The 24,627-nt window shown below is 37.4% G+C and overlaps 1 protein-coding gene across 22 annotated transcripts in view; it reads right to left on the reverse strand.

The window, feature by feature from the left end:
- Positions 1-24,357, reverse strand: part of LOC112460608 (myosin heavy chain, muscle) — a 51,206-nt gene extending 26,849 nt beyond the window's left edge. For 4 of the 22 annotated variants that reach the window (XM_025025382.1, XM_025025376.1, XM_025025374.1 and 1 more), the window contains exons 1-9: positions 20,833-21,039; positions 16,335-16,478; positions 14,334-14,490; positions 13,824-14,056; positions 13,279-13,342; positions 12,532-12,630; positions 10,453-10,556; positions 5,340-5,477; positions 4,537-4,806 (exon numbers count right to left, since the gene is read on the reverse strand). In XM_025025382.1, coding sequence (XP_024881150.1) covers positions 4,537-4,806; positions 5,340-5,477; positions 10,453-10,556; positions 12,532-12,630; positions 13,279-13,342; positions 13,824-14,056; positions 14,334-14,490; positions 16,335-16,478; positions 20,833-21,039 — 1,416 coding nt within the window. Of the gene's footprint in view, positions 1-837; positions 1,009-3,609; positions 3,781-4,536; positions 4,807-5,339; positions 5,478-8,040; positions 8,145-10,452; positions 10,557-11,936; positions 12,041-12,531; positions 12,631-13,278; positions 13,343-13,823; positions 14,057-14,333; positions 14,491-16,334; positions 16,479-16,545; positions 16,690-20,832; positions 21,255-23,946; positions 23,967-24,285 lie in introns of those variants that run through there. The other 18 variants (XM_025025369.1, XM_025025389.1, XM_025025385.1 and 15 more) reach the window with 15 other exon arrangements.
- Between the last annotated feature and the right edge of the window lie 270 nt (positions 24,358-24,627).

Below are 24,627 nucleotides of genomic sequence, written 5' to 3' on the forward strand. Positions count from 1 at the left end.
AGAGAGAGAAAGAGACAAAAATCATTATCAGTGACACAAATACTCCGACAGAAATACAGAATCAAATAAGTGTGTCATATGTGTGTTGAGTCTGACATTTCTAATTTTTTTTTTAAATTTTGATATTTGAGAAAGAACAAAATGTATTACTCGGAAGATTGTCACATTTGATTTTAATCTATAAATAAATTTTTCAAATAAATCAAGTAAATTTTCTCGTTTTTTTACTCGTTTTCAATGACATAATTCTTATTTTTAAAATCGAATTCTTATGATATTTGATGAGAAATTCTCATAATTTCTCACAAAACTATATGAGTAATAAAAAATATGTTTACGCAAACCAATTATACTTCCTTTTAATTCAAAATCAATATATTCCTCGGCAAAAATTAGACTGTACAAGATTTCGGCATTAATATTTTTGATAAAATTTTGCCTTTGACGTAGAGGAAGAAAGTAGAACTAGCCTAAGCGGAATACGATAGGAATGCTTGCTTCTCGAAAGCGCTACGTGCGACCGAAACTGCAGGATCCAAAAATGATACAAAAAGAAAGAAAGGAGAGAGTAGAATCAGGGATGAATATAAATGATTAACGATAAGAAAACAGTGGACGATCACTTTGTTTTTAGGGGGTAAGCGTTAGAGTAGCAATGTCCTCTGATCCGTGATAAATCGTCAGGGATATCCGCGTGCTTAGTAACTATTTCAATTCTCGTATCACGTTATTCGTTCGTTATTCAGCCTTGAGCTACTTCGTTCTTTTCTGCTTCCGGCCGTGCCCGTCTGTCTGGGTTTTTACCAGCCAGGAATCGATCGATCCGTCTTAATGTACCTTCTCGATCAGATCGATACATGCGAGCAGGTCCATGCCAAAATCTATGAAGGCCCACTCAATGCCCTCCTTTGTATACTCTTCTTGTTCGAGGACGAACATGTGATGGTTGAAGAACTGCTGCAGCTTCTCGTTGGTGAAGTTGATGCAGAGCTGTTCGAAGCTGTTGAACTGTTCAAGAGCAAGAAACAGGCATGCGTATTTTCTCTTTCTTTTTTCCTTCTAACACTTTTCTTTAGCTTTCGTGTTTCTTTTGTGTCCTGTTTCTTTTAAGGAATTTCTTACACACGGTTGGAATTATAAAATTACCCGAAGTTTCAAGACGGTTTTAACGTACGTAAAAATATTCTTGATAAAACTGTTTTCTGATGTAACTGATAACACACATTAAAAGAATAATCTTCTTCACCAAGATTTAAGATAGGGTATAATTCTATCATTTAATTAATATTATATTATTTATTTTTTTCTACTAATTGTAAGATTATTGTAAAATTGATAAAAAAACAAATTCAAATTCTATTGTCGATCGACTCGAAACTTCGGGCTGATCAAAGTCTCATTAGAAGGAATTTTCTTACAGAGCACTTAATACGAAATCGGTGGTGTAGCGCACCGTTTATTGCTGGGACGGATTGGTATCAATCGCATCGCGACCTAGCACGAGGTCGTTCTTTCAGGGTTCAAACTTATCATGTCAGAGAATGTTCCAGTGGCTACGTTTACACCCTGAAATTAGGCCGCGGCCTGTACCTCAAATTCGACCTAAATTATTTAGCCCGCCTGCTGTAAACAGTTGATAAGCGACCGGACCTGGCTTCAGGTCAGGCCGCGTATTTTAGTGACCCGACCTGAAATAGGCCGTTATCATTTGCTATGTAAACGCGCGATCAAGCGCGACGCGTCCTTTATTTGCTTGTTCGGATTTGCTGCAATTCAGGGCGATCCCAAATACGATCCCGTCAATTTTTAGGTTTCTTTCGGTGTAAAGCCCGGTTTTCACACGCAATGATTAGTGGCGCCAACTGACTGGCATTCATTGGCGCCAGAACCGACTAGCAAACTCACAAGTATTTACACAGTAATTGGCGTATAATATGAAAAATATTTAACATTTATTAAACACACAGTAAATGACAGCAAGCATATAACCTCAGAATTTGAGGTTATATGCTTTGGCCAATAGCCGCCAGTAAACGCCACATTACTAGCGCCAGTTTGTATCAAGTGTTTACACTTGCATTTTTACTGGCGTTAGTCGACTGGCGCGGCCTGGCGCCACCAATCATTGCATGTGAAAACCGGCCTGATGACTAGACCTACTTCGGGTCACAATATAGGTCAGGCCGCGATCAGGTCGCTGGGTGTAAACGTAGCCAGTGTCTCGATTCGTGTCCAGGATATTGGTCGATTCATTCGTAAAACAGAACACGGAATATTAAACAAAATTCAAAAATACGAAATTATGCTAAATTTAAAGTCAATTAAAAATGTATCTTATGTATTCATCCGATCTTTTTTGTCGAAATATTGTTAATAATCTGGACAATTTGTAGATTTTTTCAGATAGTATATAAGACGTCGGATCATAGACAAACAATAAAACAATAAATACATTTAATCTGTATAATAAATACAAATATATCCGTGTACGATTTTAGTTTTGAACTTTTGTTAGTTCTCGTGTCTGTGACCAGATGTCTATATGAATGCTAAATATACAGGGTCTAACAGTATTAGTCTACGGCCAACAACTACTGCCGTTACCAACTCTGTCAATTACATCAATAGGAAAACCACCGTAAAAGGGTGACACAGTGCTGCACGATCCTGACCGTCCTGTTTGCTAAATGGACAGTTAAACGTACGTAATTAAACGTACGTAATTTAAAAAAAGGGGGGGCAGGGTATAGACGAGTGGTTAATCATCTCTACGTCATGTTTACTCTACGTGAAGTCCACTGTTTCGATGGTGATAATGATGACAATAAATGTCCCTTCGACGAACGAAAAAAATTATTCCTTTACCTGCACGCTGTCCCACTTTGAACCAGATAGAGCGAATGAGCGTTCGTCGGGGAATCTAAGAGCATCTAAGGGCATTCTCGATAAAAGGATCCCTATCTAATCAGAGAAATTCCGCTACTTCTATGGAGGCGTGCAGAAATATTCGGGGCAATCGAAGAGGGATTTTTCGAAATCATGCGCTTCTCAGGAAAACAAATAATACAATAATTTATAATTAATTATATTAAAACTAAAATTATATTAATTTTCTCCCTTTGCTTTTTTTATGTTAATTGATAATATCATAAATAATAAAATTGTGAGAATATTAATACAAATTACTCATGACATCTAATAAAAATTCACAGTTTGTTCAGGGCAGTACGGAATCATTCAGGAGATCAACGGAGTCCAAAACTCACAATATCCAGTTGAATTTCACAATATCCCAAATAGGACAATTAAGGAATCATTGATGAAATTACTCAATAAAAATAAAATTCTCCCATTTAGGATACAAATTCATTCAGGGGTCTAACTAAGGTCTAAGTTTACGTTTATGAAGGTTTATGGCAACCTCCAAGGGACGATGATACATATCTAAGGAGAGGAATACAGTCTATGAAGATCTAAATCAATCCTTTGGAGAAATTCATACTTCATCGAGATTAACGACAAGATTAACGTGCGGGACCTAAAAAAGATCTATAGACCTCCTAGGGAGATCAAAAAAACGAAAGAGTGGAGGGCGGATCGATCGTTCACCTTCTCGATCAACTCGATACAAGCTAGCAAGTCCATGCCAAAGTCAATGAATTGCCAGACGATGCCCTCCTTCTTGTACTCCTCTTGCTCGAGGACGAACATGTGATGATTAAAGAACTGCTGCAACTTCTCGTTGGTAAAGTTGATGCAGAGCTGCTCGAACCCATTATACTGCGAGATACCGGGGTAATGAGATATATGATTACGGGCTTTCAAAGAAGATTTCTCGGCGACTCGTTCGACCGGAGGAGTTCGTGAGACGCCTCGTGAATCACGATTCACTTCTCGTCACGCTCGATTTTGAGTATCTTTCTTTCCTGTTTTACTTCGTCGTGGGGAAAAGTGAAGTATGGGACGAAAGTGCGAAAAGTTCTTCGCACCCTCGGTTTCTTCTTCTTCCGTGTATTCGATTATATTTTCGTTCACGTCGACGATTCGAAAGCTTCGCAAGCATTTACTTTCTGTATCTTATAATTCTTTTTTTTTTATATTATACAGAGACCACCGAAAAAACTCTATAATAATGGTAAAAAAATTCTTTCTGGTAATTTTTGATATTAAATATTTAGACAATTAAAATGCAAATAAATTTGATCAATTAAAATTCACCTGAAATTAAATTTGCACTCGTAAAACTTAGTTTGCAAGAATTGTTTATCTTTAACTGCAATTTGCGTTTTTTAACTTGTGTAAAATATAGATAGAAAATACTGTTTTGTCATTATACAAAATTTTTTAGGGTACCTTGTATAAGACGAATTATTAATTTTTTAATTATTCAAAAAGTCTAATTGACGACAAGATAACGGAATGTAAATTATTGAAATTTTTGCGAGAATTTTGGGCAAAAATCGTCGACGATCACGTAGCATATATGCATATATGTGTGTCTATATATTTGTGAATCGCGGCTCGGGGAAAACTTACGTCGAAGATCTCGAAACCGGCGATATCCAGCACACCGATGAAGTGCTGCCTCTTCTGCTTGGTGTCCAGGGTCTCGTTACACTTCTTCACCAGCCACTTGAACAGCCTGTCGAACATCGCCTTCGACATGGCGCCCACGGAATAGGCTACTTGATCCTTGTTACGACCCTGGGTGACGAACTCGTTACCGACCTTGATCCTTGGCTTCAGCAAGTTCTTGTAAAGATCGGCACAGTCGCAGCCAAGCAGTTTAGCCACGCGCTCACCTTCCTGAAGTGCAAAACATGATTTTTTTTTGTAGCGAGTATTTCTTCTCATTACGCCAAAAGAACAACGAAATGACGATAGCGTTTTGATGAAAATATATTTCAATGCCTGTAACTTTTGATTGAAGAAAAACACATATTTCAGCATATATAGGTACTATAAGAAAAAGAAATGTTGGGATATCTATAATTGTGTGAAAATGTAGTTTGGGAAAATCGATTACGCGCCCATACATGTTTTGATTTTTTCTGCTTAAAGCATCGAGAAGAGAATCCCAAAAAATGTTTAGAAACGTTCTAAATTACAGAAATTGTTTTAGAATCTTTCTTGGGATAAAAACGGTATATTTAAAAATTTGAGGAAAAATGACTTCGTGGCTCTACAGGGTGTTGGTTTGGATTAGTCTTCTTAATTAGAAAATTACTTTCTATAAAAAAAAGAAGAAAAATAAATAAAAACCTATTAAATCGTTATGTTAATGATAATTACGGTCTCTAGTAGTTCAAGTAGTTCTCCAGTAATACAAAGGTACGTACTTCAGTGCCATCAGCTTCAGCTTGTTCCTCACGACCCCTTTGCTTGAATTTCATGCCACCCATGTGCATGACGGCCGCGGTGATCTTGTAGATGTTATCCTTCTCTTCCTGGGTGAAGCCCAGCACGTCGAAAGCTTGCTGTTATCGAAAAAAAGCCCCGTTAAACCGTCGTCTTGCCGATGTTCTCGCGTCAGAGATTGTTCTAATTACGAGGAGTTGATTCGCGAAAAACGTTATAAATTTTTCAGACATATTTTACACGTCTTTTGTCGTTTAGAATTCTGTGTCATTTTATCAGAGACGAAAAACCGAGCGATACATTTATTGGCGAATTCAGAGATCCTGGGATATAATTAATAATACTATATAATTGTTCATTTGCGATTCAAATTCAGAAAAGGGATCATCGGAAAAAAGAACGACGATCCCTAATCACTCCTCTGATGATTCTCGTTATCAATTTCGATAAACTTGCATGTAGGGGGAGTCCGGGAAACTTGACCATAGAAGAGAGTTGAACCACTTCAAATATCTCGTTCAAATTTTGAACAAAAGAGCTCAATCCGAGCACGTTAAAACACGTTTGTCTCAATCACAGTCGAAACGCACTACCAAGCGTCATATTGTCACGTGTTCGGATTGAGCTCTTTGTTCAAAATTTGAACGAGATATTTGAAGTGGTTCAACTCTCCTCTATGGTCAAGTCTCCCGGACTCCCCCTATTATATGAGCGAGGATTAGTGGAAGAACAAGGACAACACAAACGCTCCCAAGCACAATGAACTATCAATATAACTTATGTTATAAATCGTTCGGCTATGTACGTGGAAGCTGTATAAGAAAAAAAAGAGAAAGAGAAAGAAAGTCAGCGTAGCGTAAAGCTCGGTTTCACCACAGTGTCAATTAAAATTAAATTATTTTACGAGCAATTGAATAACTTATTTTTGTTTAAAAAAAATGGAAATTCTGACAAATTGTATAAGAATGTTTCCAAAACATTCTCTAATTTTGTAACTTTATTTTTTTAAGCTCTTGAATTTGACGACTATCAATTATTGCAATCGTAGATCAATTAATTCTTAACTAATTGAACCAGGATTAAAATTAATCGATCGTAAAAATTCAACTTTAATCGCGAATCAATCGCTTCCTCGTTTATTTCCAGTTGTATAATTTTGAAAGAAAGTCGACTGATGTTGGTGAAACCGACCAGAAGCGAAGCTCGTTTTTGCAGCAATAGCCGAAAAGCGGAAGCGAAGCTCGTGTTACGTGGCGATAGCTTCTTTTCTTTAAGCTCCGGGTGTCAACGCGAATTAACACCGCCTACGTAATCTCTCAAGATCACGAAGTGCTAGAAAAAGAGTAAGAAGAAGAAGAAGAAGAAAATACGAAGAAGAAGACAAAATTGCGAGCTTGATCTCTAGATCGCACTCGTCGCAAACTGCCTTCTTTGTGGTAAAGAAGTTTTCAGGGTCAGCCTGAACGATTCCTCGCGATTTTGGTTCCAACCCCCTCGTTTCTTTGAGGGGCAGCTTGGATCTTCTTCACGAAATTTAACGTCGCACTCGATCGATGAAGAAACGCTTGCTCGAGCTGCGTCTCTAATCAAATCTATCAAAGTTCAACTTCAACCTGTGTGAAAACGGAACTTCTCACAGGAGCAGTAACTACTGTAGAAAGGGAAGGGGCGGAGGAGTCAACTACTACGGAGTTGCAAACTACTGGGACATGATATTCGAAATAATGCTGAATCTCTGATCGAAATCGAGATGGTAGAGAACTTCTTTTAAGACTTCTTAAATTGCTCCAAGTTAAATAACTGGAGTAGGGTAACAAAGGGGGGGGAAGGGGGAAGGGGCAATACTACTACCAGAAGAGAACTCGAAAATATTGTACATAGTAGTTGCGCAGAAATCGATAATGCAACAACAATCCATCTATAAAAAATTGATTACATACATACGTAATATGTAATTTGATTTTATATTTTTAATTTCAAATTTCTAAATAACATTAAAACTCTGTTTATAAAAATTATTAATATAAAGAACGTGTAATAAAAGTAAAGTTATATTAAGTAACGAGTTTATACGAAAGATACTAATTTTGTGTTAAAAATATAACATCAATTTCATCAAATTTTTAGACTTGTTTAAGTATCCAAATCAATTAATGAATTAAAATAAATATTTCCAATCTGTTTACTTTGATATTTTTGCATCAAAAAATAAAAGATAAAAAATATCAAAAACAATATTAAACATATTAAATTAAGGTTAAATATATTAAATTAATGTTATTAATTTAATTTAAAAACAATTAAATAATAAAAAAAATTATTAAACCTTAAAAGACTAATAATCTTACAGTAATTTCTAAAAATATATTGTTGCTCATTATCGTCCGCATTTGTATAAACCAATATCTGGGGCAGAAAAACAACAACAACGTCAATCTTCAAAAACTCAAAACAAAAATTTATCTTGTCAATACTAACAAATCCTTATCGTTTTATTATTAAGTTTCATTATGACTATTATTTTTTTATCTATTAATTAAATATTCAGACATCTTGATCGACGTCGCTGAGTAGATGAATGAATTTATATAATCCATATGATCTAAAGATACGGGATCGAACTTTTACAGGGGCGAAAGAGGGGCATCTTTTTTACAACCAGGGTGATATCTAAGGACTTACGTCCGTCAGCAAACATTCCTCGCCATCGTCGACGTTGGGGATCGTGATTTTTCCTTGGGACACGTTGACATAGTCGTATATGTTGTTGGACAAGTAACACATATCTGTGAAACATTTCGGAAAATAAAGTTGCAGTTTAAGAATTTGTTTCAGTCTCAATCTCGTTTCTGAGAATCCTCGCAATCTGGCTCTCGATCCATCCTTGGTCAATCAGCGGTCGTCGACTTGCAACGCCAAGAGTTGATCGTCAAATCAATTGTGCTGTCAATTTCTGAGACTCAAAGATCCATCGCGAGAGAAAAGCCTTCGACTATATCTTCTCCAAAAAGATTCTTAAAGATTTAAGAGTCTTGGATTTTTATATATTTAATAACACAACATATTTTCTAGAGAAATGTTTCTTTAGAAAATATCTTTTCTCAAATAACACGATAGTTCTTTTAAAAACTTTGGATAGTAATTTAAAAGAAATAACTCTCTCATGATTTTATAATAAAAAACTTTCTTATTTAACATTATTCCAAATTTAAAAATATATCTTTTGCTTTTGTTATTAAGATTATAGCTTTGGGGTTTAAAGAATTCTTGGAATTTTTCCATTTAACAAAAAAGATTTTTTTGGATGACGATTGAGTCTTGAAAGAGCGGAAAAAGACGAAGAGATTGCTACGACATTTGCGAGCGCGCTTTTTCAACAGCCTGGCATATACGGGTCGGGCGGTAATAGTGAGATGGGCATATCGGGGAGCGGGTAAACGGGGGCGATAAGTTCCTTGGAAGAGAAGATTTCTTCAGTGTGAGAAAGTCTCGCGCTCCCAATCTCCCCGCGCCCCGATTGCGGCGGCAGGCAGCTATCGCAGGCGGGGAGCGAGGGGGGTGGCGAATCCTCGGCCAAACTTCAGCATCACCTTGCTCGTTCCATGATACGGAAAGCAGACGAATAATTTTTATCTACATAAGCTACATTAAAGTTTAAAATTAAGCTATCCGAATTAAAAAAATTAATGTTTAATTATTTTTAAATACTGCAGCTTTGTAAATTAATTATGTAACAATTAAAATAATCGATTTCAATCGTTTTTGAACAGTATAATCACAGTTATCTCTTTCTCTCACTAAGATTTTTAATATATTTCTTCGGCAATAAGAAATGGATCTAATACGAGTTAATATTGTTAAACAATTTCATAAGAAAACACAAGGGAGTCTGAATTTCGCCGAGGCTCGAAAACACCCTGGGGCTGGACTTACGTCCGTTGCTTCCATATCTTCGCCGTCGTTGACTCCCGGAATTCTGGTTTTACCCTGGCTAATGTACCAGTAGTCGCCGATTCGGTTGCTCAGCATGGTCATTTCTGTATTAGTTCGTTCATTTTTCTCTATCGACGCTCGATTTCGTGATCGGCAAGCGAGCGATCGTGACCATCGTCGACATTCTAAGTCTAATTCTAAGTTTTGATTTTCGTAAATTATTACGAAATAAGTAGCGAATAATTTTACTAACGATTAAATCGGTCAATAATTACTTATAGAAACAACAGATAGAATGAATTTGGATACTTTGGGTCGAAAAGTGACTTGTGTCGTCGATGCTCGCAACAGAAAAAAACAATAGCAAGTTATTGGCGGCGAGTACTCGCTGAAAAAAAATGATAGTGCGATAGAGAAGAAGAGAAGAGAAAAAAAAGACAGAGAAAAGAAGGTGAGAAGTTATAGTGATATACAGATGTCCGCATATGATGCTGTAAGAATATGTCCGGTTAATCACGTGGCGCATTGAAGAGCTGCAATGAAAAGAGCGAAGAGAAAGAGACAGAGAAAGAAAGAGAGAAAGAGAGGGAGAGAAACATTGAAAAAAGTACAGATAGCACGTAAGAAGAGATAATAGCACAGATAAACATCTTTGTGTAACAAATTACAGGATATGTAAGTAGAAGCCGACACAAAAATTCAAAGTGTACGGAAAAGGATCGTCACTCGGCGTAGTATTCAATGAGCGATGACACTTTTCCGGAAGCGGTCGCTATATGGGAAGGCGACAATTACGTACACAGAGAAGCTAGTGCTTAGAGAATTGGACCAGCGAGCTTCAAAAAGAGAGATTTGTGTGCAAGTGAAACTGACGTAACTATACCAATTTCAGAAACAGACATGATTAACATATAGATAAATAACTTAAAAAACTGTTTTCTTTTACAGAAGAGCATGAGAAATCTGATAAAATACAACGACACGTAAAAAAAAATGTGAAGATATTATTAAGAATGTGTTAAATAATTCTTTATAAATAATATAAAAAGTTTAAACAAAAAGTGATAACTTTTAAAAATCCATTAAATTCCTCTTATCTCAAAGGAATATCTTTTGCTGGCGCGATCACTGACGCCGGCTGGTCCAGGTCGTTGCACTTACATCGGTAACCAAAAGCTCTTCGCCGTCATCGAGGCCGGGAATCGTCGTCTTGCCTTGCGATACAAAGTAGTAGTCGGTGATGTTGTTGGACAGCAGACACATCTCTACAGGGTGACCGGATAGAAAGAAAGAAAACATGCGGGTGGTTAAAACAATCGATGGCGGGCCATGTTTCCTGGTGGCTTTCCATCGTACTACCTAAAGGGGGGTCGTATCTACAGGGTATCTATGAACCTTTGCGAGTCCGCGGGTTCTCTCTGTGTCAAATTGAAGGAAACACTGCTGGGGAGGAGGCAACATCAAAGAGGTGCCACCTGTGGTCATCAGGGGTTCATCAGCTCGACGAAGAAACTATCAAAATGCCTGCATCCTCTTCAAACAATGTTACTATTTATTTATTTATTTACATTATGAATTCATACTGCGATATTCTAATAATAAAATCAATTAAATTTAGATAAAAAAAACTTTTTTAGAACTTTCAAAGTCTGCCTTTATTTCTAATTATACATTTCTGAAAAATATTCTGTTCTAAATTCCTCGTCAATTTTATGAGTGTACTTTATCGGATTTTCAGGAAATAAAAGTTTCTGAAATTTGGACACCAGTTTTGAAATAGTTTCTTCGTCCACGATGTCAACGTTTGGTACTCAGAATACTACATTAAAAATACGTTTCTACGGTATAGCTCTGCAAAATACCGCTACTCCTTTTGCGGATTACGCCTTGCTAGGAGGATAAAATTATATACAATGGGTCCCAGCTCTTTCTCTCACGCCGGAGAGATCTATTATACTACTGTACACGCTATTCTACGAGAGATACGTACCTATTGTCGAATTTCTATTTAATAATAATAATTTTGTTCAATCTTTCTTCAGAGAAAATAAAGCCAAGTAATCTTAAATAAAACTTATTTCAATCGAATAAGGATTTCTTTAATTTAAATTTTCTTCAGCAACATTAGATTTTAATTTAATTATATCTAATCTAATTTTTTAAAAATTATATCTAATTTAAAATTAGAAAACTTTAATTTAAAAAATTGAATTTATTTCAAAATTATAAATTCCTTGATTTAAAATCTTTCTTTATCGATTAGAATTTTGCAAGCTTGTCAAAATCTTGCACATTTCTTTACTTCGAAGCTATTCATAACCAAGTGTGATTAGATTTTTTTCCATTTAAAATTATTAATAAAAATCAACGTCAACAGTAAACGCAATATAAAACTACCAGTGAATGTTAAATCACATCATCCAAAATCCGATCGAGAAAATCGACCTCGATAGATACGTTTCTCCCACAATACCCCGTTCTGAAGGCGTTATGTATTGCCCGCTACAATTCCTCCAGGGAACGTGATATACAGTTAATCCAAGAAAACCGCCAACTGTAGCCAGCAACCGAGTCTAAGGTTTCATACAAGGATAGTAAAGGTAAACATGAGAATCCTGCGATAATCGTCATCGTCAGGTCCTTACGTCGGTCAGCAGACACTCCTCGCCGTCGTCGACGTTCGGGATCGTTGTCTTGCCCTGAGATACGAAGTAGTAATCCTGGACGTTGTCCGATAGGAGACACATGGCTGTGTGGAATGAGGATAATTCGACAGTGAGAAACTTTGCTGACGCGCGGGAAGGAAAGAGGGCGACCCTCCGGGCGATTACACCCCCGGATCATTCACGCGCGAAACCTTTCTTATCTTCTAAGCTCCGCAGCACCTGTCTCATCTTCCCGATCTGATCTCGTTATCAGCGAGAATAGTCGCAAACGCTCCGGAAAATAATCGCTACCTCGAGAAAATTAATGTATTATCTCTGCCTGGAGGATGGTTAATCATATATATCTACATTTAATCTAGCAAAAACAATTCATTTTTTTATTGATAATATTGTTGTTTTACTATTGATATTGCACAATATGTGCAATTTCTCATGTATAAATAATTGTGTTAATTTTTCATTTTTCTCGAGGTAGCAATAATTTGTCAATTATGATCCTAGGACGAGAATATAATCGATGCGCGAATCCTGTTTGGATTTAATTTTCTTTCTCGCGGAATATTAATGATCTTACCCTTCAGTCCCTTGACTGATCCGGACATTATCTGATAGAAGATGTGGTAAGAACGCTCGAGGGTTTGTTGAGAGATGACACGAGCCTTCTCCAGCAGATCTATGGAAAGAAGAATATTATTTTAAATATATACTTTACATGAAGAAGCATAATATATTTGACGTCTGTAGAAAAAGTTCTACAAAAAGATTCACAAATATCCACAAAAAAAAGAATATATAATATCCATTTCTTGTAAAAATATGAAAAGAGCAAATTTTAATTAAGACTGTAATAATTAAAAAATCAGTTTTGCATACAAGTATATAGTTTTTTAAATAAAAACTAATGGTGCTTGTTGATAATTGAATGAAATAATTTCTTCTTACAGCGAAGAAATAATCGTGCGAAAAAAGACGGCGTCGCGCATACATTGTCGTTTATAGCGCAAAGATTGAGCAAGAGAATCACGACGATGACGCGAGCGGATTTTAAGCCAAACGGTACGAAATGGAGCGGTTGCAAAAATAACCGGGCGCAATTGAAGAACGGCGGACGGTGTAAATCGCGAATCGACGCCAACTGCGCCTCTCAGAGGCGCGCGTTTGCGTCGCGACGATAATAAACGCGTTCGCCTTCCGTCACCTTGACGTGACTACTAAAACGCCGGACGTGATTAATTGCGTAAAATTAACAACGTGCGTGACGATTTCTTTTTCCGGGATATGAGTCGTCGCAATTCGAAAATATGTCGTGTGAGATACTCACATGTCTCGATATCGGCACCGGCCAGCTTTCCAGAAGGACCGAAGTGAATACGGATAAATTTACCCTGTTCGAGATGAAACGGAAGCACAATTAATCCATCTGATTAAACGAGCGATTTTTTGACTATTATATATAAGCTTTCGGACACGGTCGACGATCTGTCGTCGTAAACAACATTTTCTATTTCTAACCAAGTGTTCCTACATTCTTGGATTGAAATAGATGCGACAAAAAATCTGGTATAACAAAATTAAAATAATAGTATCAAAATAATAAAATAGTAATTGCGCATAATTATACAATTATAATAACATATTAATTTATATAGTAATTTTTATATTAATATATAAATTACTTTAATATAATTATAAATTAAGAGATCTACAATAATTTTGCAACTAGCTGTTTTCTATTTCATTTAGGTCTCTTGAATCGTTATTGGACTTCCCCGCAATTATTTATCTCGATCAAATATAGTAATGCCATGGCTATTTTATCCTATTGAACGCTTCATATATGAAGCGCGTTAAAATAGAAACACTTACGAAACGAGAGGAGTTATCGTTACGGACGGTCTTGGCGTTACCAAAGGCCTCCAGGACAGGGTTGGTCTGGACGACCTGGTCCTCCAGAGAGCCCTTCTTCTGACTTCCTGTGTCTTCCTTTTCTTTTTTGGTCGAGGCGCCGACGGTGGCGAAGTACGCGATTACCTTCTTCGTATTCTCAGTCTTTCCGGCACCAGACTCACCGGTGATCAACATAGATTGGTTCTCGCTGTCTGTCGGGAATGAGAGATGCACAGATTTTACATAAAATGACATAAAAATCAACAAAAAATCGTGTCTCTTACAAATCAATATCTCCTCTAAAAAAAAAAGAACATGACTGCTCTATGTAATAATCCATTTAATTAAGAAAAATTATTGTAGTTTAATTGTTATTATAATAATCAAATTAAATGTTTAGATTTTTTCGAAAGTGAACAATTTTTCTCAATGGTATTGTAATGTTGCATTGTAATTAATACTGTTTCATAATTATGGCTTTTTACGTACTGGTGAGCATGTTGACGTAGGCTCCATCAGAAATGGCGAAAATGTGCGGCGGCACCTCGCTACGCCTCTTGCCGCGGTACAATTTGGCGCATCTATGGGTGTACACGGGGAATCTTTTGTAGGGATTAATAGCCACGCAGAACAGGCCGGAATAGGTCTGGAAAGGTAAACGATTTAAAGATGATTTAAAGATCGATCGAGTCGAGGCTTCGAGTAACGTTCCGTGACTTGGCCGGTCTTTGCGGTTCGCCAAGACAAAACATTTCTCGGTTCTCGGTTTTCGTGCGATCTGTCTCGTTGGACGAGATCCAATGATAACGTGTACAAGAAATTGCAGACAGATTCCAGTTATTCGAGCTTCCTGAACTCGATAAAGAGGATTATATATCACGCACAATCAACGTGACTTACGAATACAATATGAAAGGGTAAAATTTAAATGTTATAGACTTCTAATTATGATTTCTTCAATTATAACAAATATAATGAATTATAATGAATAAAATAAAATCATAGATTTTTTTTATAGTTTTGAATATTATAATTCTAGAGAAAACCCTTTTCTCCAATTAAATCGTATAATATTATATAATATATGAAATTATTCGTAATAACATAATATCTCAAATTTCAAATAGCTGAAATTTGTCTGTAAAATACATCGTCGATAGTGCCTGATTATTTCTTTGTCCAAACTTCCACAAAAATTATTATATATAAATCAATATTATTTATAAAACTCATAAAATTTTTTTAAGTGCAAAAGAAAATTAGCAAATATAATTTAATTATATTTACTGTAACTCATTATACAAATATTAATTCGTTACATTAATATGACGAAATAATCCAGCAATATCGACGACATCGGCTGTATTTCGATATTCACTGCGAGTACTGAAAGTTTATAGTTTACATCACGTATATTATAGATTTTTAGTACTGGCAGTGAATATCGAAACGTAGCCATCGACAAAACGTACATATTATATATGTATATAAACACAAAAGAAAACAGAAGTTGAATGCCGATGCAGAAACAGCCCGTCTCCCATCGTGATGGATGCGACTCGTGTCTCGAAACGAGAGTATCCTTCGGGATCTCCACTTTGTGAGCACGTGGATTCTGGGGCGCACTCAATTAAATACAATGGACGTAACATTCAGGAAACAAACATAGAATGATTGAAGAAGAATCGATTGCACATCTTGTGCGAATTAAAACGAAGAGAATGTTGTGGAAATTTAAACCGAAATAATGAGCATTCTGCGGTGAAGGACGAGAAAATGGCAAAGTATAAAATATTCCTTGCTGGGCATTTTTCCAACACAAAGTGATCGCTCTCACTGATCGAAAGTTACCAATCCGAAAGGGAAAGGGTAACTTTCGCAAACGTGAAAAAAAATCATAGAACGTCGCGGCACGTCATTGTGCTTTGCGCGACAATTCTCTCATTCTTTTAAAAGTAAAAGGAAAAAAATCATGCATCTCCAGACAGAAGTCTAGAGTAAATACAAAAGTCAAAGTGATAAAAAAATCAATAAAAACCAAGGAGACGTCGCAGCACGTCATGGTGCTTTAACGACGGCGTCATCCTCTCATTAAAAATAAAAAGAAATAAATACAAAAAAAATCATGCATTCTCTGGTGGCGAAAACACCGAACGGACAAAAGATTCTCGTTTGAACGGGAGAAGGGTCGATAAAAAAAATATGGAGACACCAGGAAACGTCGTGACGGATTGTCCTGCTTTATGACGACGCTCCTGCACAAGATCCGTGCTGGATGACAAACGGAATGTGAAGTCGAAGGATCCATCGGGACGTCGCGAGACGCGTCCTGGCGTTTTGAGCGACGAACCGGTCCTTCGAGACACAGGGAAAGTTCTACGGCAGCTCGCAAGTAGAAGAGGGACACTCGAGGCCAGAAAAAGCCAGACAAAGCCCTCCTCAAAAGAAGGGTGCGAGCATCTCCCCATTGCGAGCGAAGATGAGCCTTACGTAGATGAGCTTGGCGTAGTAACGTTGCTTCAAGTTGTGGAGGACCGAAGCATCGTTGAGGTAGGTCAGATTGGACATGTCTTCAGCTTTCTCATACTTGGGCGGGTTCACCTGCTGCAGCTGGTCCTTCTTGAAGTCCTTGGTCTATCGTCGAGCCCCAAAGAGAAAGAAAGAGGCCGTTAGTGGCGTACGGTCACGACAATCGACTTACGTAGATTAGTTTGGCGTAGTAACGCTGCTTCAGATTGTGCAACACCGACGCCTCGTTCAAGTAGGTCAGGTCGGCCATGTCTTCGGCTTTCTCGAATTTCGGCGGGTTCACTTGGGACAGCTGGTCCTTGCGGAACTGTTTCGTCTGCACGAGCATTTTCTTTTTTTTTTCTCTCCCTCTTTTCTCTTGCCGTCGTTACTTACCAAACGAACGATCATGTTGTCAATCTCTCGGAATTAAAAGCGAGAGATAGAGAACATATTTTGGAACTTGCGTATTATCTTTATTGAAAAGGCGTATTTTGTCTTAAATTTAAAAAATCAAAATATCTAAATCTTATAGATTTACAAAGATAAAAGAAAAGGTTAAATTGAATTGATGAGCAATTATAGAAATTGATAAAATGGAAATGTTTGAAAAATCTTTCCAATACATTAATAAAATAAAACAGTTTTTCCTCCGCCTTCTATATTATTCTTCTATGTACATAATACATTTAATAATTTAATTACATATCAATAATATATACTCACATTGTATTTAATTTACGATTTAACTATAGGAATAATTAAAATTAGACATAGTACTTGTAACTGGAATATTTGCAATATGCTAAAAGGAAGTTTAAGAATAAAAGCAAACATTTAAAGTGCGCTTTGTTGAACAGATAAAAAGTAAGTAATTTTTATTAAATTTATGAATGTAATTAAATCGATTTGTTATTTAATTATGACATAAGAAAATAACAAAGTAAAATGATTATCTAACAGCCATATTATTATCACAGATATTTTGAACTTTTGAACATAGCTAAATGGAAACATTAAAATGGATTCCGTCTAATTCCTAATGTGTTAATTTTCGTACGTTATTAGAGTTGGAAAAAAAATTATGAAAATAGTTAATTTATATTTGGGAAACTGTGTTAAAAATCTCGATAAGAGGCAGAAAAAGACGCAGTATTTTCCCCTAACGATTCCATTGCGTAAAAAGGTTTTTTGGCAGCGATATCAATGACACCTCTATCTCTTCATTTCTCTCTCTCTCTCTCTCTCTCTCTCTCTCTCTCTCTCTCTCTCTCTCGCAGCGTTTTTCTCGGACCTCGCGCTCGGTTGCTGTTCTAAAAATACATTGACCCGCGTTTCGAGAAGTATAGTTTCGGCTTATTATTATGCCAGGCGCTAGCGACGGCGATTCTAACAATAGCGTTTGGGCTTACAGTCGTAACGAGGCGACGCGCGTGGTGACACGAGTTTGCTGAACCATTATGTAATCGACGTGCGTTACGCGGGGATACGGATATCGGGGCTGTTTGTTCACGAGTTTGTCTCGGGAGCGAGAATAGCAGAGCGGTACAATAATTACGAACAAAATTATTCACGCGTTTGAAATGTGCTCCGTGGAAAGTTATAATCAATAATGTACAGCGAGGTTTATTTATCCTTCAAACACGGAATGCGAGAGAGAGAGAGAGAGAGAGAGAGAGAGAGAGAGAGAGAGAGAGAGAGAGAGAGAGAGAGAGAGAGAAGGATGAAATGATATAGAAATCTAGCAAATGTTTTATGCATATAATTTTCCCTTTAAAACAATATCACGTACCTAAAGAAAAAAAATTCTGAAAGCATCTAAAAATGCTGGAAATTATTCGATTTGTTAGGTAAGATTATTACAGTCTGTCCGAAAGTATCAATATGATGTGTGTAAATTTGGTGGGAAATAATCGAGCAGTTTTATATACATATTAATCATACGTCTTCCTTTCACTTACTGTTAAAAACTTTATTTCTCGATTTACCTATCGACAAAAAGAAAACTCTCCAAAGAAAGAATTTGCAAGGTGGAATGAATGTAAAATTAATTACGCAAGATTTCAAAGAATTAGGATTTCCCATGTAAAAATTTACAAATTTCTTCAGGAATTTTATCAATTATCGCATTCGCTAACTTTATTAATGTACATCTGAGGAGGGATTCTGTAACTCCTTAACGCCAGTTTCGGTATTCTTGCGCAGCTTTTTTATCACCTGCGCAACGATACCGAAACTGTCGTTAAGAAGTTACAAACTCCTGCTACTGCTCGTTCTGTATTTTTATTTTTTGTATCTTGAAGCTTTTTACTATTGCCACATGTACCCTTTTTTGCAGACAAAACAAATTCAATTCTATTTCGAATTAGATTCCAAAAAGTTAGATTGTTAAAACGAAAATATAATATGTAATTACATTTTGAGTTAAAAATAATCTCGATTGTAAACTCTCTCTTTCTCCCCAAGAAGAACAAAAAGGCCAACCAAGAATTAACGTATATTTGGTCGACGTTAAATTGACATTATTTTGACTTTTTTGTTCTCTTTAGATCACTACGGTAAGCGAGAGAAAGATTCCAGCGGGAAAACGTGTCGCTTCGAAGACAGGTCGTCGTTATATATTTTCAGAACAGTGGCAGAAAACCGCTTTTTTACGTAATGCACTTTTTGACAGGTCTCAAGCTCGAGAGGGATTTTATTTCCGTCCGAAAAGAAAGCCTACACCTTCGGACGACTGGGTGACAGAAGGTCATAAGCTCGACGTCGTCGTCGTCGTCGTTCTCGCCATCGTCGACGACGACGGCGGCCGCGGCGACTCGCGGTCGGTTTTCTGTTCTCTGAAAATAGATCGTCAGCGAGATCCCCGTACCTCTCCCTTCTTTTTATATATATAGAAGCCAGCGAATCCCCTCTCTCCCTCTCTCTCTCTCTCTCCTTCTGTCTCCCTTTCGGAGCCGGTCGGTCAAGCCGGCTAAAAAATCGCCCAGGCGGAGGGAGGGATCGCGTCTCGATCCTTCCATGGCGATCGATGGAAATCGCCGTGCCGTAAACAGACGTCCCCTTCCGTCGCCCCCTCAGCACCCCAAAAATGCGAGCGAACGAATTTATCCGGCGAAATCGGAACGCACTCTCGCTGTTGACGCCTTCTTCTTCGAATGTACGCGAATGTCCCGCGTGAACGCATTTTCGGCGTAATCGCGCTCGCGAAAACTGTTACGTCACTTTCGGGGTCTAGTTCGAGAGAGCGAGAAAGAGAGAGGCGATGGTAGAATGGAATCTAGCGAACAATTTTGTAATTGATGTCTTTATACTTGTCTCTTTTAGATAACACAGCTTGACTTACAGCTTTATTTGATAATCTGAGTTCATATCTTAGCTAATTTTTTTTTGTGATATCTGTCATGTTATAAAATTTATGTAAAATGCGAAGAATTTTTTAATGCCTAAATAATAATTAATAATGTAAAATCGCGCATTGAAGTGTTTAGAAATAAATTTCCCGACTGAAGACGCATTTGTACAATAGAAAAAGCGCTGTCGGACAGTAGAAGAGGAAGATGTATGGGCAGACCGATGATGCTTTCGATGTGACACGACTGATCGTTTGTTTGTTAAATTATGATTATCTGACGTATGTACTATTTAATAAATTATTGTTAGAAAAGATAGAAACAATTGTAAAAGTAGTAAAGCATCTCTTAAAATTTACCTTTGAAATTCTAGCGTACGTGATAATATAAAATATCTGAATTGAGCATATTAATAGAAATAGATGATTAATATTATGACTGTGTTGTATTTTCTAATGTAAAATATAAAAAATATAATCTCTGAAATAATTGTTCAATTAAAAATATTAAATCAGGATTAAAGTTAACTAATTAGTATATTATTTTGTGTCTCTATCATATGTGAAATATCTAAAAGGTAAAACAATGATATCGTGTATCGTTATTTCAATGATGTTGAAACACTGAGTACAACTCCAGCTTGACAAACAATACCATTTTTTTTGTTGGAGTCTGGGATGCAAGCATAATTTCATTCAGAAAAGAGATACTTCAAAGCATTAATATAATTTTAATCGCATCCGGGAATTTCGAGTAAGTTGGTAAATAACTTTTGCTAATCTGACCAAACAAATCTCGGTATCTTTCGTACACTCAGTGTTTAACAAAATCGCGTAGACGCTTTAGATATCTCAAAGAGAAAAATTGCCCAAATAATAGCTGATTTTTTCGACTTCAATTTTCTCTTCTTAGAATCACATACTGTTTAATGTTACACCTGAGCCACATTGTTATTCTCATGAATTTTAATTCTCCCTGTTGCAAAGAGACAGAATAAAATTACTCAAATATAGAGTCCTATCGGGATCGCTTGTCAGCTATTTTCCGAGCAATCTAGTGACTTTTTAGAATAATGGGAATCGGAAGAGCGAGTCACAGGAATGCATTTGTACATGGCAAGTATTACACACCTCGCCGCCAGGCAAGCCAACGCTGACGACATCGCCCTTGGTGGCTTTGATCTCGCCGAGGAGGTAGCCCTCCTTCTCGTCGGGCACCCAGCATGCTTTCTTTGCGTCGTAAGGTTTCGTCTGATCGATCCTCTTCTGCTCGAGGGAGACGAAGAGGTATGGGGTCGGATCGGGATCCTCTCCCTCCTGGGCCTTCGGGGCTGGCATCTTTGGTTCTTCTTCTCGGCTCTACTGGCGGTAAACTGATGCCGTAGCACTCACGGGTTTCCTCCTGATGTCTTGCTGCTGCTGCTTCTTCTTCTTCTTTTTCTTCTTCGGTGGGAGGGGAAGACCGTTCCTCTTCTTCCTGTCGTTTGCCTTCGGGGGCTTGTTGTTGGTTCGGCGGCGGACGGACTACTTCTGGCGGCACGTTCTGGGCGGCCCTGGGGAACGATCGGTTAGAACATCTCGGCGCACCCGGTTGTCCGGGGTCCACTTCACGAAACTACAGCTGTCTATATCTAGACTATATCAGTTGATTGATGCAAGAAAATGTTACATCTCTTCTATTAATTTTTTTTTCAATCCCTTTTACGTTTTTCAGAAAGATTTCTCTTCGAATATATAAAAAGAATTACAGTCAATTATTATCTCGATTAATTGAGATTCTAACATACGCGTAAATCTTATTTTTAATCGAATTTAATAGATACACATTTTTCAAAATAATAATATTAAATAATGAAAAATATTGTATAAACGTTTCAGATCTGATGAAAATTCTCTTCTGTGAATTACATAAGTTCAGAGCTTATTATTTTGCGATAAAAATATTAAAGAAACATGCTTGTTGCCATTTTTCACAATTCTCGATATATCTTTTTAACTGATCTCTAAATTAAAAACATTTGTTTAAATAATATTTATTTAAAACTAAACAAAAATAATAAATATATTATAAAATAAATATAAAAATAGATATTTATTTATATTTCCAAAACTTATTTCTCAAGAAGCTGTTTGTCTCAGCCACTTGTAACTTAAAGTTCGTTTATCGACAGATTTATAAAACAAGAATTTAATTCCAGGTTAGTCAAAGTATCTGTAAAAATTAATAATAACGGAGATCTGACACATTTAATATCTAACAATCGCATATATTTCTTTTATATACCATTACCCAATTAGTTCGTAATATTATTGTTAGAAAATCATTGTCATAAGAACCGAATGAGAAATCAGACATTCATCAGTAAAAAACCTAATATCAAAAACTAAGGCAAATGTTATTAAAATTCACTTTGACTGATATTACAGTCTCGTAGTTTCGTAAAGTGAAATTTAATGATTTTTAGATTTGTCGCAGACAACCGCCGGCTTTTCTCTTTCCTGATTTCACTGAAACGTTATAGAAAGACGTTGCAAAGGTAGTAAAGATCCATTTTATCGAACACGCTTCACCTCGAAGCAGGTTGGTACGATGTCGCGATATATCACTGACACTACTACTTAACGCGACGGTTATGCGTGCATCACAAGAGAGGAGTCACGAAGAAGAGTCGAGAGAGTGCGATGGGGTTGCATAATCGGATAAGAATACAAAATGGAACAGGCACGAAGCGGCACTAGTGACCGGACCAAAAAGAGCGACGTATCGCGTTACAAGAAGTCCGATATTTTCGTTTCTTCAAGCGTACACGAAACATGAAGAATACGCGAAGGCATCCGAGCGTGAGTTTATTAGGACTTAATGAATATTGGGAAACCATGCGGACTTTAAGTAATAAAAGAAATAAAACATAGAAACATAGAAACGTGAATCATGGAGAATAGTACTAGGTGAGGAAGGAAGCAACAGAGAAAAAGAAAGAAAACATTAAACTTTAAATTTGAAGTTATTAATTTTTTCTTATCCAACAGATAAAAAATTCACTAATAAGTGAAGAATCTACTGGAAAAATTTGCAATTTTTTTGAAAATAAATTTTCTAAGCAGAAATAGTTCACATAGAAAAAAACTGATCTCATTCTTCAGCCCTTTAAACGATAACAGTTGAATTAACTTTGCTTATAAATAATAAAAATTGTTTTTCCCATTTCTTGATTAAGTTTTCATCGAAATAACTCATTAATTATATGAAAAAATTATGATATCTCTTACAACCACAAGGTACAACGGTGAATTTTATAATTTTGCTCTATTGTTAAATCAAACAAAAAAAACTTTAAAGTACTAACAGTAGAATTTTTATTTTTTTATAGTTTTACTCTATAGTTCAATGAAAGTAAAAAAAAACTAAAGTTTTACTTCGCTTTCCTGTTAAATCAAAACAAAAAATAAAACTTTAAAGTTTTACTAACAGTAGAATTTTTTTTTATTTTTTAAATTAAGAAAGCAAATCGGTTTTTAATAAGCAGATTTAATTTAATTGACTGTTACCTAATAATTGTTTAAATATTGATATAGTACTGTGAACCATGAATAAATATAGAAGAAAAATAAATAAAATTAGAAAAAAACAGCGTAAACAAGAATAGGTTTTCACTCGTTTAAAACAAATTGGAGGTGAATGCTGGGAGATATCTTATCAAACTTGATGACGTCGCACAATGGTATTCCTGGTGTTTGCACCATGTTGGCTCAATCGAAAGAATAAAATCTTCCGATCGGAAGTCGGTCGACTTCCCGATCGACACCGGGAACTCGAACTCGCTTTTCTTTCCAATCCGATCGGGTCAGAGCAGAAAGGTAGGCCCGGGGATGAAAAAGGACAAGAGGAAGAGATGAAAAGAAGCAACACTGTGTCCGCACACCGTTATCGGGGGGCCGTAAGCACACACAGGTAAAAAAAAGCTCCTCTAATTGTAAGATATTTCCGGCACAGTCCTTCCGGTCGCACCTCGTCGGACTCTCACACGAGTACTTCACCAAAAGTCGATGAAGGTCGAAGGTCACTCCCTCGGAAGATCACCGGGACCCGGATCGCTAACCGGTACCACTTTTCCGCCCACCTAGCGACCTCCTCCCCCGATCTCTCCGGCACACAGACACACACGCGATCCTCTCGTAGAAGAAGAGGAGCACGACCATTCGAACTCGGTCCTCTCGCGAGTTTCTTGTGGTCTCAAGCCTCACCCTTAAATCCGCTCCTTATCACCGGTACCGTGTGACACACGTGTATGTGTGGATTTGTCGGCGTGTCGGCCGCTGATTTCTCTGTGAGTGAGCGCGGCGAGATAAGTGTGCGAGCTCCGGTGGATGATGCGGTGTTGTGACGACGACGCTTGGACCCGCGGTTACACCCCGTTTATTACTCCGATACGCGAAAGAACCCACTTCCTTTCTCCTCGCTGTATTTTCGCGTTTCTTTCTCGTCTTCTGTCGATCGAGAGGAAAGAGAAGAGGAAGAAAAGAGAACAAAAAAAATAATAGAAGCCGGCGGCGTCGCGACGCGACGCGACGTGGTGCACTTACGTTAGAGAGCCGTTCTGTCGGGGAAACGAGCGGGGGCTCCCAATATAAGCGCGTGCAACGTGATCCTAGAGTGTAACGCCGCGGTCGATTGGCCGGACGGTCCGACAAATCGCATATCGCGTTACTTCCACGGCCAATCTACCTTTTTAGGCGGACGATGATACCGAGAACGCGGCGCGACAAGGGGGGTGGCCGCGACGCCGGCAAGTGAGATGAAAATAGACGTTGGAGCGAGACGCCGCGCCGCTGTCCGGTCCCCCTCTCTCGGCCATCCCTCTGGGTTGGTACCCCGGGCTGCCCCCAGCCATGGCGACCGCCGCGGACCTCGAAATGGAAGAAAGA

This window comes from Temnothorax curvispinosus, unplaced genomic scaffold (assembly GCF_003070985.1).
Source record: "Temnothorax curvispinosus isolate PA1 unplaced genomic scaffold, ASM307098v1 QBEX01010663.1, whole genome shotgun sequence".
NCBI classification, from domain to species: domain Eukaryota; kingdom Metazoa; phylum Arthropoda; class Insecta; order Hymenoptera; family Formicidae; genus Temnothorax; species Temnothorax curvispinosus.